Here is a 17,448-nt window from a genome sequence, read left to right as displayed (position 1 = left end):
CGCCTGTTCTGCCGTTGAGGACTTTCTTGGATCGTTCTTTGTCTGGTTCCTCTCCCTTGACCTTACCACCATGGGTGACCCTGCTGGGAGTACATGACTCCCGACGGCATCGCTCACAGGCTTCATTGAAACACGCAAGCCCACTCACCACTACAAGGTGACGATCCAGCGGTGTACACTTGCATCTGTTCTGTAACCTACTGAGAGTCTCGGAGGCGACCTTAGAAAGTAAGGATCTTTTGTTGTTCTGGCTTCGTGTGCGGCAAATGGCTAGCACTGGTATGTGCAGGCAAGTGAGCAAGCAAGCCAAACATTGTGGGCTAGTGACTTGCAAGGGTGGCCTTATCTGTCAAACCACATTTTAAATTCTCCTACATCAGCAGTAACTCTTTTTGTTCGTGTGTGTGTGTGACTGGACTGAATCAAAGCCAGAGGCTGCTAAACAAACGCTTGTTCAGTTTGTATTGCTGGCCAAATAATTCCTTTCCACCTCTCTCTCCTTCCCCCACCCCCCAGAAGAGGCCGTGATGTTTCTCTCCAGCTGATCTTCCCTTCTTTGCTGCAGATAAGCACCCTTAAGTGCTTAATTGCAACTCTCTCTGTCTGCTGAGGGGCAAGAGACTCCCAGATGCAAACAGATGCAGTGTGCCGTCTGTCTTAGACCTTTTGATCCGGAAGGATCCCAGAGAGCTTCCAGTCTTGTGATAACTTCCAGCTGCTGGGTGGCAGGGAGCTGGCAGCAGACAGGCCTCCAGATGTTTTGCACAGGTGGTGGCAATCGTTGCCCCAGTGCGGGGCGGTTCTTGTGCCGTACCTGGAAGCCTTTTTCTAAAGCAGGTGTGAGAAAGCTTTCGCCCTCTACATATTGCGGAATCAAGATTCCCATTGTGCCTGGCAAATGGCCAGGCTTGCTGGGGGCTGATGGGAGTTCTAGCTCAGCAACATCTGGAGGGCTGAAGGTTCCCTGTCCTTGTTCTAAAGGCTTCTGCAGGGATCTGCTTAGTGGAGGCTGGTGCATTAGGGCAAATGGGACACTGAGTCTACCCTTAGCCAGCCCCCACCTGCCTGCCTCCTTAGGTACAACCAGTCCAGCGGCTGCCCTGCTTGTCAGCCTCCTCTTCCTTGATCTCAGTGTCGCCTTTGTAAAAGTCAGCAGGAAGGAGGATGCGGACAAAGCCAGGATTAGTTTGCTCTGCCTGTCATTCATTCTAGCTCTTTTTGCCGTTGGCTCTGGCTCCGTCTACTGTGGGCTTCCCTACCTTCCGCCCTGCCAGTTCCAATGGGCAGCAGCCTCTGCTGTTTCTGATGATAAGTGTGATTGGCTAGGAAAGGGCGGCGCCTTCTTGGTGGTGGCCTCCTGTTTATGGAATGCTGTTCCGAGAGCTCCTTCTCCTGACATCTTTTACCAGTGAATTTTCAGTGCTAGAGTAAGACATCTTCATTATCATTTTTATTATTATTATTATTATTATTATTATTATTATTATTATTATTATTTTCTCGAGCTTCTTTTAATGGACACTTGGATGGCTTGTAAAGTCACTTTACTGTCTGTTTTCTATGCTATATTGCTGTTGCTTTAATTCACACCCATGTTTATTCGATGCTGTTGAACTTCGCGCAGCTGTTGGACTTCATTTGGTTGCAATAAACAAGCTGGTTCTGTAAAATGGTTTGTGGTCAGCTTTGGAAACTTAAGCTTTTAAAAACGAGATACTACTTCAAAGAAAAAAGCATCGGCAAATATACAGGCTTTACCAAGGACATCATATCTGTTGTGCATCATCTAGGGAAGTGCTTTTTTTTCTACACACGCGGTCTGTTTGTTTTGCACATGACCACGACAAAAAAAATGGGGAAATGCCGTCATCTTTTTCTAGGCTTTAGAATGGGGGTAGCAGATGGGATCATTACCTCCTTGGCCCCTTGTGGGCCAAGTTCAGCAGGGGCACAGAGCCACCCGCCTGTCAAATTGCCTACTGTCACAATGACATCAGGGGCCCTGTTTTGCCCACAGGGGTCTTGTGGAGCGCTTGGCAAGCTGCTGCTTAATCGGTCGGTTTTTGGGTCTTATGAAGCCCACTTCAAAGCACTGTCTTGTGAAGCTGCCAACAGTAGAAGGCGGACACCGCCATCGCAGCTGGGAAGCATGTATAGCCTTATGCACCATGAACTTGGGCACAGTCTGAAGAGGGAGTTGCAACGCCATGGCAATGGACAGAACCATGGTTTGTCTTAATGCACTATGGGCCCCCAGCGGAACACACATGTGCAATACCTGCTCCTGTGATTGGTACTCCTTAAGAGCAGAAGAAAAGCCTGCTGAATCAGACCCCTCTAGTCCAGCATCCTGTTCTCATAGCGGCCAACTCTCCTCACTTGTGATTTCCGGCAACTGATAGTCAAGGGCACATTGACTCCGATCGCAGAGGCGCAACATAGCCATCGTTATTAGTAGCCGGTGATAGCCTTCTCCTCCATGAATTTGTCTAACCCTGCTGGGAGGAAGGGTGGAATATAAATCAAATAAATAAATGAATAAATAAATAAATAACCCTCTTTTAAAGCCGTTCCAGTTGGTGGCCATCGCTGCCTCCTGTGGGAGCAAATTCCCTCGCTTCTCTCAGCGCTGTGCAAAGTGGTCACTTCGTTTTGCATCTCCAAGGGGGTTTCTTCTGGCTGCGACCGGCTGAGGATCAAATTGGCAAAGGAAGAATTAAGGCTGCTGTCGTTGTCCTAAGTGAAACGTCGCTCCACCAGCTGTTAGTTAGCCCGTTCCATCCAACCTCCCGCTCTCTAATCCTGAGCTGCAAGGGACAGCTCATTTTGGCTGCCATCCTCTCTCTAGAACGAGGTAGATCCTTTTTTTAATTCTGAAGAGCACCGATATAGCCGAGAGTGCGTTTTTCAAAGCTGTGTCCTTGCTGTGGCATGCTGTTTATTGTGGGGTACCCAGAGCAAAGAAACAGTTGGGCTTTAATAATCACCCTTGGGTACCCCACCCTTGTGGTTGTCTGACCTTGGCAAGGAAAGGAGGTTGTTGACTATGCCTCTCTTTTTACTGGGTAGTTCTGTGTCCCACGTGACATGCGCACGCACAAACCCACTTTGCCTCATTGCCACGAGGCATTGGATGTTGGCCCATTAGGGCGACTGGGGTGATATCTCATCTGCCCTCAGCCAATCCCCACCTGCCTGCCTTCTTACAACCAATCAGGGTGTGGCTCTGTCTGTCATTGGTTCTGGCTCCACTATTATTGGTCTTCCTGCCTTCTGCTCCATCGCTCCCAGGGGGCACCAGTCACCACTGTGCAGAAGGAAAGGCCTTGTTTGATGCACTGTTTGTGCTCATGTCACGGTGTGCTGCTCCTTGCAAACCCGTGCAAACAATCCAGGCTACAGCGGCCCTTAGGATTCATGATGATCTGTGTGTTTAAATCTCTTTCTCTCTGCTCTTTATTGACATGGAGGAGAGTATGAGCCTTTACCTTGGGGATTAAATCCAACAAATTTAATGTTGACATGCAGCCACATCCTATGCATGTTTAATCAAGAGTTGTAAGTCCCACTGTATTCTGTGAGGCTTATTCCTGGGGAAGTGTGCATAGGATTGCAGCCGTAGCCTTTCTCCCTAATTTTTGCAAAGGGTTTTTGTTTTTTGAAAGTGTCACTTAGTAATTATACTCAAGCTCTCTGCCAAATGGTTAACGGTGCTCGTGTGTGATGAGTGGGTTTGTTCCTGTTTATGCTCCATGGTTACCGTAGCCAGCCCAGGAAGTGAACGCTTCTGACTCATGGGGAGGTCTGAGATGTAAGACTATCTTCAGGATTGCTAAAGAGTGTCTTAATGAAAAGAGAATTGCTTACAGGGGAAGAAAAGCCAGGAAGCACTAAGTTCCTGGTGTAACTGGAATGTGAAAATACAGGATCATCTGCGGAAATGAATAGACAGCTGGATTGAGGCCAGTGATGCCTCTTCCCAAAGGGCAGCCTGTGGAACTCATTGCCCCTGGATATTGTGATGGCGTCCTAGCATAATAATTACTTTGCCTCTTTTTCAAGTGTTCCCAGCACCTTGTAGGCATCCTTGCAACAGCCCTCCAAGGTAGGCCTTCCATGCTTTGCAGCCAGATGTGTCGAGGGTCTCCTTTGCAGGGCATGATGCAAACAACCCTCCCTTGGTGTTGCTCCCCAGAAACTGGCATTTGGGGGTATATTTTCTCTGAACAAGGAGGTTCTATTTCACCATTTAGGTTAATAGCTGCTGGCGGACCTACCCTCCTCCTATGTCCTCCTCTCTGTCTCCTAAAAAAAGCCATCTAAACCAGCAGCAAAAATCTTGTGACAGTGAGTTCCATAAGTGAATTGTGCATAACATGAAGGTGTGCTTTCTCTTCTTTGTCCCAGCTTTGTTGGGTTATCCTGTTTTATGGCATGCAGGGAGGAATTATCCTCCATGCCACCCAACAAGATTTCAAGATTTAAACATTTGTTTTTCTAAACTTGATAGGTAGGTTTCAATAATTTATCTGTTTGTTTATGTACAGCATTTGTACCCATGCCCTAAAAAAGCCCCCATAGGCTCTCGGGGCATCTTACAGAAATCAGTTCTGAGATGGACCCGACCCTCAGGCTCACAGTCTAAAAAGTCATGGCATGTGAGGAAAAAGCAACAGAGAGGGAGAAGGAGAAAAGCAAGCTCAAGTGCTAGTTCTTCAGCTTACTGTTCTTAGAATGCAGTTATATAGGCTCAGTTTGTCTTGATAAAGAACAGCCTTTCCCTTGAAGCAGTCTCTCACCCCACCCCCAGATCAGATCCAGTGACAAACTCCCAGGCCTGGAGGACAGGGCTGCTTTACTGAATTAATCAACTAAAAAGTTGATTAATAACTAAAACAGTCATGTAAATAATCCTACAAAAGTTGCTGGCCTTCAAATGCTTGCACTAGCCTGCCAAGAGGCTGGAGGAGGAGAGGAAACACAGGCTACTAGGTTCTTAGCTAGGGTAATAATCCCAAAAATGCCTTCTACCGAACATATTGGTAAAAGAGAGTCCGCCAGCCTGCTATGCTTCCATGCTGCTTGTGGTGGTAGAGCCTTTTCCTTCTCATTTGCCTAGCATAGAAATGTAAATGAACTAGCAAAGTAGGAATGGAAAGATGGTCCCCTCCGCCACCAGCCTGTTTGCTCGCCTGCATGGTGTTCCTGATCACCCTAGGCAAAGACAGGACTTGTCGCAGGCCTGTGGACAGTTGGGATCCAAGTCAGGCGGGCTGGGTGTTTTGCAGAAATGCATCTCAGGTTTTTCTTGCTGCATCTTCTTTCCCAGACCACAATATTTTTCTTTCTCTCTCTCTCTCTCTCTGCCTAGGTTCCGCTGGAGGATCGCACCATCTTCTCAGGGAACCTCTTCCAGTACATGGAAGAAAACAAGAAGTGGAGGAACCGTTACAGCATCGTGCCCCATAACTATGGGCTGGTGCTCTACGAGAACAAATTGGTGAGGTTTGTTAACAAACTTGGGCTGACAAAGGGTGCATTGTGCTTGCTGATGGGAGGTGCCGGAGGGTGGCACTTTGGGCAGAGGCGCCCGTCCCACTGGCAGATTTCTAGGTAGGGGCCCGAGCACCTTTTTGAGACCTCTTGTGTTTCAAGGCGCTCTCCAAGGGCTGCTGCTCAAGTAGGCCCTCTGAAACATGAGTAGCAGCACTCAGTGCAACACAGCAAACTTCTCCAGGAGGACACTTTGTACCCTCTCTAACTTGATTTGGCTGATGTGATTGCCCTGAAGAATTACTCAGTGGTAGAGCCTCTGCTTTGCATGCAGAAAGTTTCAGGTTCAACCCCCGGCATCTCCAGGTAGGGTTGGGAGAGACTTCTGCCTGAAACCCTGGAGAAGCTGCTGCCAGTCAGTGTAGACAATACTGAGCTAAATGGTCTGACTCCATAAAAGGCCAGCTCCTTATGTTCCTTACTCTGGATCTCAGCCGTTGTTATGGAGAAGGGTTGCAAATCAGTGGCGGAGCATCTGCTTTGCAGGTGGAAGATCCCAGGTTCAGTCCCCGGCATTTCCAGGTAGGGCTGGGAGAGACTCCTGTCTGAACTCCTGGAGAGCTGCTGCCGGTCAGTGCAGACAATACTGAACCATCCTGAGTTTCAGCTTGTTTGGTCTCTGCAGACCGAATATAGTATAGGGTTTTCAAGACAGCCTTAACGGAGGGGGGGGGGAAATGCAGATTGTGCCTTTTAACAGAATAATCAGAAATAAGTTTTAAAAAACCACATTTTGATGAGCTCATTTTCCCTTTAATAATTGTGGCCTTGTTTTGATGGCTGCAAGCAAGAAACCTGGCTGCATTTTTTGTAGAATCGTAAGGGTTGGAGTCTGCTGTGGAAACTGAAGCGAAAGAATTCTCCTGCCTTCCCCAAGCGTAGCAAGAGGACTGAGGAGATAAATCAGGGTCTTATATCCCTGTAAAAATTAAATTCTAGGAGAACAGGGGCGGATGTTTCGAATGAGTTGCTGAATGTTGTGACGGCCGAAAAGTGGGATATAAATGCGGACGTGATGACGCTGCGCTGATGATTTGCAGGGCCTCTGTTTTGCTGGAATTCCCCCTAAGATCTTGGGTGGTTCTGGCAGATCTGATTTGCCTTTTGGCTGTTTTTAGCAGATGTGTTCCGATTCTTGTCTTCCTCCATGCAGGCCTACGAGAGGGGTCTGCAGCCCCGAATTCTCGTCAACAGCGCTGGCTACAAGATTCTCACCTCCTTGGAGCAGTATGTGGAACTGGTCAATAACAACTTGCCGGGTGAGTTCTCCCACCATTTCCTGACTCCCAAATTTCTCCAGCTCATTTTGGCACAGAAACATTGGGCCCAGGGGTTAAATGTGGCCCTCTGGGCCCTCTCTACTTGGCCCGTGGAACTCTCCCTGTGACCACAGGCCACACCTCCTCGAGTGTTTTTGCCTTGCTGAAATGTGTCCCTGAACTCTGACAATGCCTCTTGCTTGCTTGTTTCAATGGGTGGAGGATCGGGGGGGTGCTAGTGGGCATAGGAACTAGCCTACGAGCTTTACATTCGTTGTTCCCTCCCACTTTGCCTTTGGCCCCACCCACTTCTGACATGTGGCCCACTGAATGCTGCCTAGGAGGGAATGCGGCCCTCTGGCTGAGTAACAGTTCCCCATCTCAGGTATATAGGATATCCGAAGACGAGGCAAAGAAACTCCTCTTAGTCCTGATTCCAATGCGGAGAGTTTTTTTAAAAAAAACTTTTAAAAGTTGAGCTTGTACCCTCTCCTTCCTGTTATTCTTTTGCACTTGAGGTCTTGACTCTTAATGACCATGGTCAGGGGTGTAGTCATCCAGGGTCTTGGGGGGTCTTAGACCCTTTACCTTTTTGGGAGCAGGGTCAATATATATCCAGCATCCCATAAGCCAATCAGCATGATAGGTGTTAGCCTCTGGGAGGAGTCTTCTAACATGCTTTCTTGTCCTTTCCTGTTGATTGGAATCAATCAGAGAGAAAGGAGGTGAGTCAGCCACTGAGAAGACTCTTCTCAATAGCTAACATTCTCCTTCTTCATGCTCATTGGCTGTTGCTGTGGGAGAAGGCATTAGCAAGGTTCTCATTCTCAACCCCGCAAACAAGAGGAGAGGGCCATGCCTTTGACTAATATGAAGGGACCCTGCACTACTGATCATGGTGGATGCTGGTTTGGATGCCTGGCCCCAAAAGCAGTGGACGCCGTGAACCAGCACGCGAGGCTGGCAACCCGCCCTGCTTTTCAGTGTGCATAAATACCACTACTTTTGACGCCATCCTGCCATTAATATTAGGCAATAGCACACACCAAGGCAGCCACTGTGTAGGCACCCAATGAGACAAATACTATAAAGGACGCACCTGCCTCCTCCCTTGTTATCACTCTCTGAGCCTCCCTCAAAGAAGGGACCTGGAGAAGGGCCTCAAATGAAGGACCAAGAGTCCAGGTAAGTTCATATTGGGAGAGGCGTTCCAGAAGATATTGGGGTCCTGAGCTGCAAAGGGATTTCTGGGTTGAAACCAGCAGATTCAGTCGGGCCTGGAAGCGTACAGGCAGCCGGCGTGTAGCGGAAGCAGAGCTGGTGTTATATGATCTGTTTGGCTTGAATCTGTCAACAGTCAGGCAGCTGCATTCTGCTCTAATTGAAGCGTTTGCAACGTTTTCAAAGGGACCCCCAAGAAAAGTGCATTGCAGTGCCCAACCTTGAGGTTACCAGAGCATGGATTGCCGTCACCAAGTTGCTCCCATACAGATAGGGTTGTACTTGGAAGGCACTCTGTGCCACCGAGGCTACCTGTGCTTCAAGTGACTGCAATTGGATCCAGGAGAACCTGATCCTTCCAGAGGGAGTGTGACCCTGTCTAGAGAGGACCGCACACCACTCAGCTCGGTGGAGGAGCCACCCACCAACAGCGTCTCAGTCTTGTCTGGATTAAACTTCAGTTTACTGACTCACATCCAGTCTGTTTTCACAGCCAAGCACGGATTCAGCACATTAGCTGGGGTCCTTTCTCAAAGCTCCTGCCTTCCAGATGTTCCTCCGTCCTTTGCCTGAGCAATCAAACCCAGAAGTGGCAGAAGGGCTGCACATTTGCCTGTCCTCAGCGGCATGTGGTAGACAAATCTATGCCTTCTGCATCTTGCAAGGAGACGCCTTTCTCCAGGCCTTTAGGCTGGTCTGTTTTGTTGTGACACCTCTGTTCAAACTACTGAATTCAAGCTTGGCTTTTTTCCCCGCCCCCTGCAGGGGTGGTGTAGATAAAGATGTTCAAATTCCTTCTAATGTTTTATCTGTTTTTATTTCTTTCTCTCCATTTCTCTTCAGCGATGATCATTGTTAACATAATTTTGCATAGCACTTACAAGAGATTCGCGTGTTTTATTCCCTAGCTGCAGTCTTGACAGCACGCCTGCAAGGCAGGACAGGGGAAACTTTGATGGCCTTTTAGGATCCTTCCAACTCTCCTATTTTTTGATTCTATGAATCCAAACCCCAGATGTTGCTGGACTCTAGTCATCCTTGACCACTGGCTATGCTGGTTGGGGCTGATATAAGTTGGACTCCTAACAACATCTGAAGAGCACCAGGTTGGGGAAGAAAGGAGTGTGTGTGGCCACCACTGAGAGGGGACTAGTCCTCTGCGTGTTCTGAACAAATTGCCAATCTGGGCAGTGCCGCCTCGCTGGAAGGCAACAAACCCAGAGAGGTAACTCACGCACATGCGTAATGGATAACCTCCCCGTTGGTCGGAATTTGCACCATCTCTGCAACAGGAATAAGTGGAGAGTATAGCCAGGTTGTCCAGCCTGCAAGGAGTTTCTCTGCCGCTTCTCTGTGTGAGTTGCTGCTTTGTGCCAGCTTCCCGACTGGGAATGGTGACATGCAAAGGTGGGACAAGCAAGCTTCTTTGAGACCGGGGATTCCAGTTGTGCCCTTGTGTCTAGGAAGAGACCCAATTACCCATATTGGAAGGAGGCAAGATTCAGCATGTGGCATCATGCAGAGTGGCAGCAGAGAGCCTCCTAAATAGCTGCATCTTTTTGGTCGTCGTTCAGGCCTTAAGAACAAGAATCTGGATCAGGCCGAAGGCCTATCTAGTCCAGCATCCAGTTTCCCACAGTGCCGAACCACATGCCTGTGTGAATCCTACATGGCGCGCATGTCCCCACCTGCTGTGCTCCATGCATATGTATATAAATTGCACGATGCATCCCAAGCTTTGAAACTGGGGGTGATGGTTTCATAGAATCACAGAATAGTAGGAAGGGGCTGATAAGGCCATCCAGCCCAACTCCCTGCAGGAATCCAACTTGAAGCATACCTGACAGGTGCCTGTCCAGCTGCGTCTCGAAGGCCTCCAGTGTTGGAGAGCCCACCACCTCCCTAGGTCATTGGTTCCACTGTCGTGCCGCTCGAACAGTTAGGAGGTTTTACCTGATGCTCAGTCAAAATCTGGCCACCTGCTCCTCACCACACTAGTCGCACTCATGTCTGTCTCTCCTTCTTTCTTTATTTTCCAGGATCCGCACCCAAATCGGGCAACACCCCCGTCTTGAAATGCCCCACGCAGTTCCCTCTCATCCTCTGGCACCCTTCCGCCCGGCACTACTACTTCTGCGTCATGACCGGGAAGGAGCATGAGAAGTGGCAAGCGGTCTTCCAGGACTGTGTGCGCCACTGCAACAATGGTAAGCCTGCCCAGGAAGAGGCAGGTTTGGTCTCTCTCTCTCTCCTGTTCGTAGGGTCGCAGTAAGTCGGGATTGACTGGAAGGCAGCCCATTTCCATTTCATTTCAGTTCTAGCTGGGGCAAGAGAAGGCAAACATGGCAGAGAATTTTTTTTTTTAATTTATTATTACATTTATATACTGCCCCATAGCTGAAGCTCTCTGGGCGGTTTGCAGCAATTAAAAACAATAAAAACAAATATACACATTTTAAAACACACACACACACAAAAGAATTGTGGGAAAGGTCGAAAAAATAAATAAAGCATCGGCCTGGCTGCTGGATCGGGCCAAACGCCTATTTAGTCCTGTTCTCGCAATAGCCAACCATCTGCCTCTGAGGAGCCTGCAAGCAGGACCTGAGTGCAACAGTAAAAACAGGATGCTGACCGTTAGCCTGATCCAGCAGGCTGCTCTGTTCTTAACAGCACTCTTCCCGCTTCCGATTCCCAGCAACTGGCATTCAGGGACACAGACCGCCTCCAACAGTGGCGGTGAAACACAAGAAGAGCCTGCTGGATCAGGCCAAAAGGTCCGTCTGGTCCACGCCCCGATCTCACAGTGGCCAACCACGTGCCTCTGGGAAGCCTGCGAGGAGGACTCGAGTGTAAGAGCACTGAGCTGTGGTCCTTCCCCTGAAGGAAGGGGAGGATTTTTTTTTTTTTAAGAACCGTGGTATTGTGGTTACGAAGAGGCCTTGTGAGTCGGCTTTGAGTCACTGTCTGCCAACCATGATGAGGCTGATCTTGATGCAATTTTTAGAAGAAGAAAAATCTTAGGGAAACTCTTTCTGATGTCACGAGTGGAGAAGTCGGACCGGGAGGAGGGAGGGAGGAAGCAGCAGATGAAGCGATATGGTGGGTTCCTCCCACCCCGTGCCTGAATCGCAAGTTGTACCTCCTTGACCGAATGCCCAGTGCCAGACACTTTGGAAGAGAGCAGGGCGGTGTCCACATTGACCAACAGGGCATGCACCATGAATTATTTGATTACCATCCCCCAACTGGGGCTGATGGGAGTTGTAGTCCAGAATATCTGGAGGGCACCAGGTTTGGCGAGAATAAAGGGTGGGATAAAGCTCAGCTGTGCCAACCCTGAACTCTCCTTGGTGGAGGGGAAGGTGGGATCCCCTAGGCAACAAATTGGGTGGAAGCCAACTGACTCCTACTCAGAGTAGACCCATTGAAATGAATGAACCCAAGTTAGCCATGTCCATTAACTTCAACAGGTCTAGCATCGAATGCCACCCTTTATGTTCTGCTGTCTGCGTGCATGTGCATATCGCTTCTACCGCCTGCGTGCATGTGCATATCGCTTCTACCGCCTGTGTGCATGTGCATATCGTTTCTACCGCCTGCGTGCATGTGCATATCGTTTCTACCGCCTGTGTGCATGTGCATATCGTTTCTACCGCCTGTGTGCATGTGCATATCGTTTCTACCGCCTGCGTGCATGTGCATATCGCTTCTACCGCCTGTGTGCATGTGCATATCGTTTCTACCGCCTGCGTGCATGTGCATATCGCTTCTACCGCCTGCGTGCATGTGCATATCGCTTCTACCGCCTGCGTGCATGTGCATATCGTTTCTACCGCCTGTGTGCATGTGCATATCGTTTCTACCGCCTGCGTGCATGTGCATATCATTTTTCTTTTGAAGTGCTAACCTGTTGCATCGCTTTTCTCTGAGGGAAGCCTGCGTCGTCGTCCCCCCCCCCCATGCACGCACCTTCCCTTGCACAGGCACATAAGTACTGATTGATTGATTCCGAGAATCTACATGAGCCGTGGGCCTCTTTTTCTTCCCCAGGGGTGCAGATGAATGCTCTCCCTGGGGTCCCCTTAACATGAGCTTCCCATAACGTGCTAGAGCCAAGGACTCTCTTAGCAACCAGAGGCCATTTCCTCTGGTTTTATTTGCTGCTTCCCGTTGAAAACGTCTGTAACCTTATTCTGTCCCCACTGGCTCCCTGGCATGCTCCGGCAGGTCTTGGTAAGCTCGAACATCCCCCTCCCTCCCTCCCTCCCTCCGTCCCTCCTTCCTTCTCCACCACTCTGCAGGCTGGGAGTTTTGTCCTGCCCAGGGTGAGGCCTTGTTGGCAGATGGTGGCATTTTGCATGCGGTGGTCCCCACCCATCCTGTTCCATCCTTTTCTTTTTTACTTGGCAGGCTTCTGCCTGCTGGGCCTGCATGGAATGTGCCGTGCGGGTGGTAAGGCAGCGAGTGAGAAGCCATCCATCTCCCCCCCACTCCCTTGGGGAGGACATCCCTCTGAAATTCAGAATAACCACCCTGCCTCATTTCTTTTTGCTGTAGAATTTGGGAGTTAGCTCTTGGTTGTCACTATGTGCACTGTTTGTTATTTAAAATTTATGTCCTTTGCCTTTGAGGTTTAATTTATGGGCTCAGATGGCATGCTGCCACCTTTTTAAACAAAAGCATCGCTAGGCTGGCTATTGTATAATTGACCTGTGGAGCAAGGTCGTGTGTGTGTGTGTATGTGTGGAGATCCCAAGGTTGGGCTTCTGTATTTATTCATTCTCCTGTGTCAAAACCTATCCCCCTGTCCTTCAGAAACTAAACCTTGTAAGCAAAATTGGGGGGGGGGGAGGAAGCAAAATGCCATCCACCATCAAAAAAGCTGTGTAAAGCTATTTGCAGAAGGGGTTAATCTATTTGAAAGGACTTCATTGCCTGGCATGAATGGCTGTGGGGGCTGGAGGGTAAGAGAGAGGTCCGGATGACTCAACTGCAGGGATGGGGCCTTGCAGCCATGAGGACTGGAATCTTTAAAAAATGTGTTTTTGGTTTCTTTTTAAATACAGAAACTGCCCAATACGTGTGCTTTGGTGTATTTGTGGTATATAAATAATGCATTTAACCCGAAATGGCTTTTAAATGGAGCCAGTTTCTCCTTTGCCCTGCTCCCCAGTGAGTGTTCAGGGGGCATGACGGGGTGGAGAACCTTGGGCCCTAGGGGGCCAAATGCAGCCCTCCAGCTCTCTCTGTCTGGCCCTCAGAACTCTCCCATGCCATGCCCCTCCCTGGCCCTGATTTGTACCCTCCTTGAGTATTTTTGCCTGACTAGAGTGTGTCGTTAAATTCCGATAATGCCTCTTGCTTGTCTGGATGGAGGAGGGGGTGTATGTGTGTAGAAAGTAGTCTATATAGTCCAAAGGCGATGTTTGCATTCATTGCTCCGCCCCCTTTGGCCTCTGGCATTTTGCCCCGCCCACCGCTGGCACGGAGCCCTCGGAAGGCTGCCCAGAAAGGAATGCAGCCCTCAGTCTGAAAAAAGTTCCCAAGCGTGGACTGTGCCACCTCAACCGGCCCACGGGGCATCGCGTGTTGGAGAGCTATTGCGGGTCAACATCTCCTTGCCTGTTGAAATCTAGAGTGTAAGGGGAAAATGTTAGTCTGTCTTGGGAAGATTCTGACATTGGGGCGGGTGTTTGCAAGGCTAGCCATTTCCCTCGCCCTCTCTGGGAGTGGGGCAACCCCAGTGAGGTGCTCTGGAAGGTTTCACCTCAGAATCCTTCAAAGGAGCTGCCGGGGAAGGGAGCCAGGGACGTGCCGTGTGTGATCTGCCACATGCCTGGGAAACGGCAATGCCGACTTTTGGAACCCAGCCAGCATCAGCTCCCGGTACCCTCCTCTGCCAAAACGGAACCATTTCCAAGAGAAATGTCCCAAGTTTCGTTCTTTCCTCCCTCTTCCTCCCGTCTCCACACAATGCCTGCGTTCGTTCCCCAAGCCCACAGACCAGGACTTCCCAAACGTCTGAGTTTGTATCACATTGTCGTCAGCCCCAACCCAAATTCTTAGGAATGTAAGTGAAATAAAGTCCAGAAATACGGTAATGCCTCAGTAAACTAAGTACATGCATTCCTGGACATGACTTCTTTAACAGAAGGTAGGAAAAGAATAGGGGTAGGTTCCTACATCACAAAAAAGATGAGCAGTTCAGTGTATTTCAGCAAACTTTTTATTTAAAACTAACAATGTGCATGTCTGAAATGAAACAACCAGGTCAGGTAAGCCTTGCGTGCAGACCACTTCTCCCAAAATGCATCCAGGGATGCCTGCCTTGCCTTTTCTTCTTTTTATCATGCAGCATCTCGCTATAGCAATCTAAAGCTTTGAGCACAGTTCATCCTCTCTGTATGCTCAAGCAGGCATGCAAGGGACAGCCACCACCACCCTGTGCTTGGTCTTTCTCCCTGCCACCCTCCCCTACACTCGAGCAGACGCGTCTGCAGTAAACAGTGCTTCCAGCACACCCGAAGCACTGTTTACTGAGGAGGTGCCTGTGCCACCTGGCAAGGAGCACCATTCCAGCCACACATGAGCGAGCTGCCTGCAGCAGCCACAGTCCAGTAGACAAGGAGCCACATTCTGACTGTGTCAAAGTGTGCACCCCCCACATCCCGTGTTGGGTACTTTAAAAAAAATTGGTGCAAGAGTAGTGTGCATGCATGGCCGAAAAGCTCTTTTGGGTCCGCCTGTTCACTCGGTTTGCGCATGCTCGGCATTCTTAAGCTAGAAACTCATCTTTGGGTTCGACGCATGCGCACTATAGCCTCGAAGTTCCTGGCTACTTTTCCCCAGCCTCAGTACTGATCATTGTGAATCGCTGCAAACCCTGAGAACGTGCCCTTTCCCGTTTCTCAGTAGGTGGACCCACAGTTACCATTTTTTAAAAAAATCCTTGCAACAGGGTCATTCAGACATGCCACTGCATCCGCTTACTGCTGACTTGTGCAGTTAACATCTACCTTGGGGGGAGTAATGTGTGAAGAGGGACACCCATGCGTTCAGCGCCTCGCATGTTTTCCCACCAGAGTTCCTCCCGTATTGCACTGAAACAGAAGTTGTTCTGCTGCTGAGGTCCACCAGATGTTTAGGTTGCTTTTAACTGCTTTTAATTATGTTAAAATTGCTGTAACCCGCCCTGGGACCTTTGGGTGAAGGGTCGGTAATAAATTCTAGTAATAACAACTCTAGTAATAATAACATCCAAAAAAGGACTTGGTTAAAAGGAGCCTCTTTCCTGGAGGATTTGTTCACTTGAGGTATTACTGTGACCAGATACGATTAATATGTATGAATCATCGATTGCCAGGAATCATAAAACGTACAAAACATAAGGAGGTGAAACAAGTGAAAATCATGATGATAACCATCATTTTTATTGAAGAACCATCGTATTAAACACAGAGGTTCTTTGTTGGCGAAGGAGGTGTGCTCTGTGCAAGCCCATGACCTTTATTTCTGAGGCTTATAGTTCCTATTTACATTTTTCGCACTGCACCTTGTAAACGTCTTTTCCACCCCTGAGCCTTTTTTGACCCCTGTTTATCGTCTTCACTGTCCCGTCCAACCCAAGAGGTCAATATTGACCATGCTGGGAAACCCTCCTTTAGACCATCTAAAGGAAGAGGTTCTGTAGCTCAGTGGCAGAGTATCCGCCTTGCATGTGGAAGGTCTCGGCTTCAGTCCCCGACATCGCCAGGTAGGGCTGGGAACGTCTCTTGTTTGAAAACCCTGGAGAGCTTCTGCCAGTCAATGTGCTGAGCTTGACGGGTCTGTGACCTGACTCGGTACAAGGCAACTGCCTATGTTCCTAAGGAGATGGTGGTCCTGGATCTGGAGATGGAGACTAAGCCCAGTAGGGTTGACTTCCAACTAGGGATGCAAAGATCTGTCGGGTTCTCATGTTTCTAACGTTGAATTCAGTTCTCTACATTTCTGCAGCAATCTGCAATTTTTTTAAATTTTTTTTTAAATCTTCATGAAAATTCTCCACCATTTGGGGGCAAATTTCTCTAAATAAACACGTTTTTGTGGGCAGTTTTGACAAAGGTGCACATTTTTGCAAGCCATTGCTCACCACATTGTGCCTTTTTGCATATTATTTTCACACATGTATTCATTTCTATGCACACTGTCCCCTAATATATGCATTTTTGTAAATATTGTTTAGTTGGCGAACTGCATCCCCAAATTCTAATAAATGCAAATTTCAAAGGACGTCTGTGTTTCGGTTCTCATATTGTTTTGGAAAGTGCGACTTAAATAAATTCTGCTTGAAATGCAACCCAAATTCAACTCCTCACCCATCCCTAGCGCCCGCACACAAGCGCAAACACATACACACTTGGCTGCAACATCTGGTGTCTCCAAACAGTGTTTGTAATCGACAGAAAGAGACAAGGTCACATCCTGCTTAGCTCCTTGCCTTCCGTGAGGATGAGAGAAAAGAGGCTCCGTAATGTGCCAGCCATGCCGGTATTTGGGGCCATAGCTGAGCGGTAGAGCTTTGCATGCAGAAGGTCTCAGGTTCAATCCCTGGCATCCCTGCCAGTCAGTGTCAACAATACCGAACTAGATGGACCAACAGCCTTGACTCCGTATGAGGCTGATTCCTGCGTTTCTCTTTCTCCCGTGTTGAAAGTGCCGGGTTTTTGTTGCTGCTGTTAATCCTTTCCGGTATCCTAGAGTGGTTTTTTTTTTTTGCCAGCTCCTTGCAAAAAAGTCAAAGATGAGGTAGTTTTAGCTGTGCCCTTTCTCAAAGGAGAGCATGTTATTTGCCTGCCCAGCCCCCTTTCCTCCAGCCTTCTATTGGTAAGTGCTGCCAACTCTGGATTTGGAGGGTCATTAAAACAGCCCTGGAAAGGCTGGCTCCTGCTTGCTCGCTCTCTTTCTAATCTCCTCCCACCTTTCCCCCTTTTTGGAGTGGACTCTTCCAGGGCTATAATTCTTGCTGCCCTGACTCTGCTGGATCTGGCCACCTCCTGGCTTAACTCTTTCTTACTCCATTTTCTGACAGCGGCCCAGTCCATTCCAAGTTGCGGGGGGTGGGTGGAAAAAGAAGAGATTGTGCAGAAACAGCTACCCACATCCCTCTAAGCTTCCAGTCTCTTTTACATGTGCATGCACACACACACCTCCACGCAATGAATCACACAGAGAGGAATCCTGGGCAGCTGTGATGCACCCCTTTCTCCTCTCCCCACCCCTTTCTGGGGGGTTTCTTGTGTTAAAGATTGCTGGAAATCATGTGCTGGCTGTGATTCATCCCCTGTCACGTTGTTTTTCGTCCCTTTCTCCTTCCTCTCCCCCTCCCCGCCACTCCAACCGTGCCACAGTATGGCAATTTCCTTTTTAAGAC

The 17,448-nt window shown here is 48.9% G+C and overlaps 1 protein-coding gene across 1 annotated transcript in view; it reads left to right on the top strand.

Annotated features, from left to right (window-relative positions):
- Positions 1 to 17,448, top strand: part of NIBAN2 (niban apoptosis regulator 2) — a 95,680-nt gene that overhangs the window by 55,860 nt on the left and 22,372 nt on the right. The window contains exons 3-5 of the mRNA XM_061603687.1: positions 5,372 to 5,500; positions 6,707 to 6,812; positions 10,073 to 10,240. Coding sequence (XP_061459671.1) covers positions 5,372 to 5,500; positions 6,707 to 6,812; positions 10,073 to 10,240 — 403 coding nt within the window. The remainder of the gene's footprint in view (positions 1 to 5,371; positions 5,501 to 6,706; positions 6,813 to 10,072; positions 10,241 to 17,448) is intronic.

The sequence above is a fragment of the Rhineura floridana genome, chromosome 20 (assembly GCF_030035675.1).
Source record: "Rhineura floridana isolate rRhiFlo1 chromosome 20, rRhiFlo1.hap2, whole genome shotgun sequence".
Lineage (NCBI taxonomy): Eukaryota > Metazoa > Chordata > Lepidosauria > Squamata > Rhineuridae > Rhineura > Rhineura floridana.
This window is presented reverse-complemented; position numbering and strand designations above follow the sequence as displayed.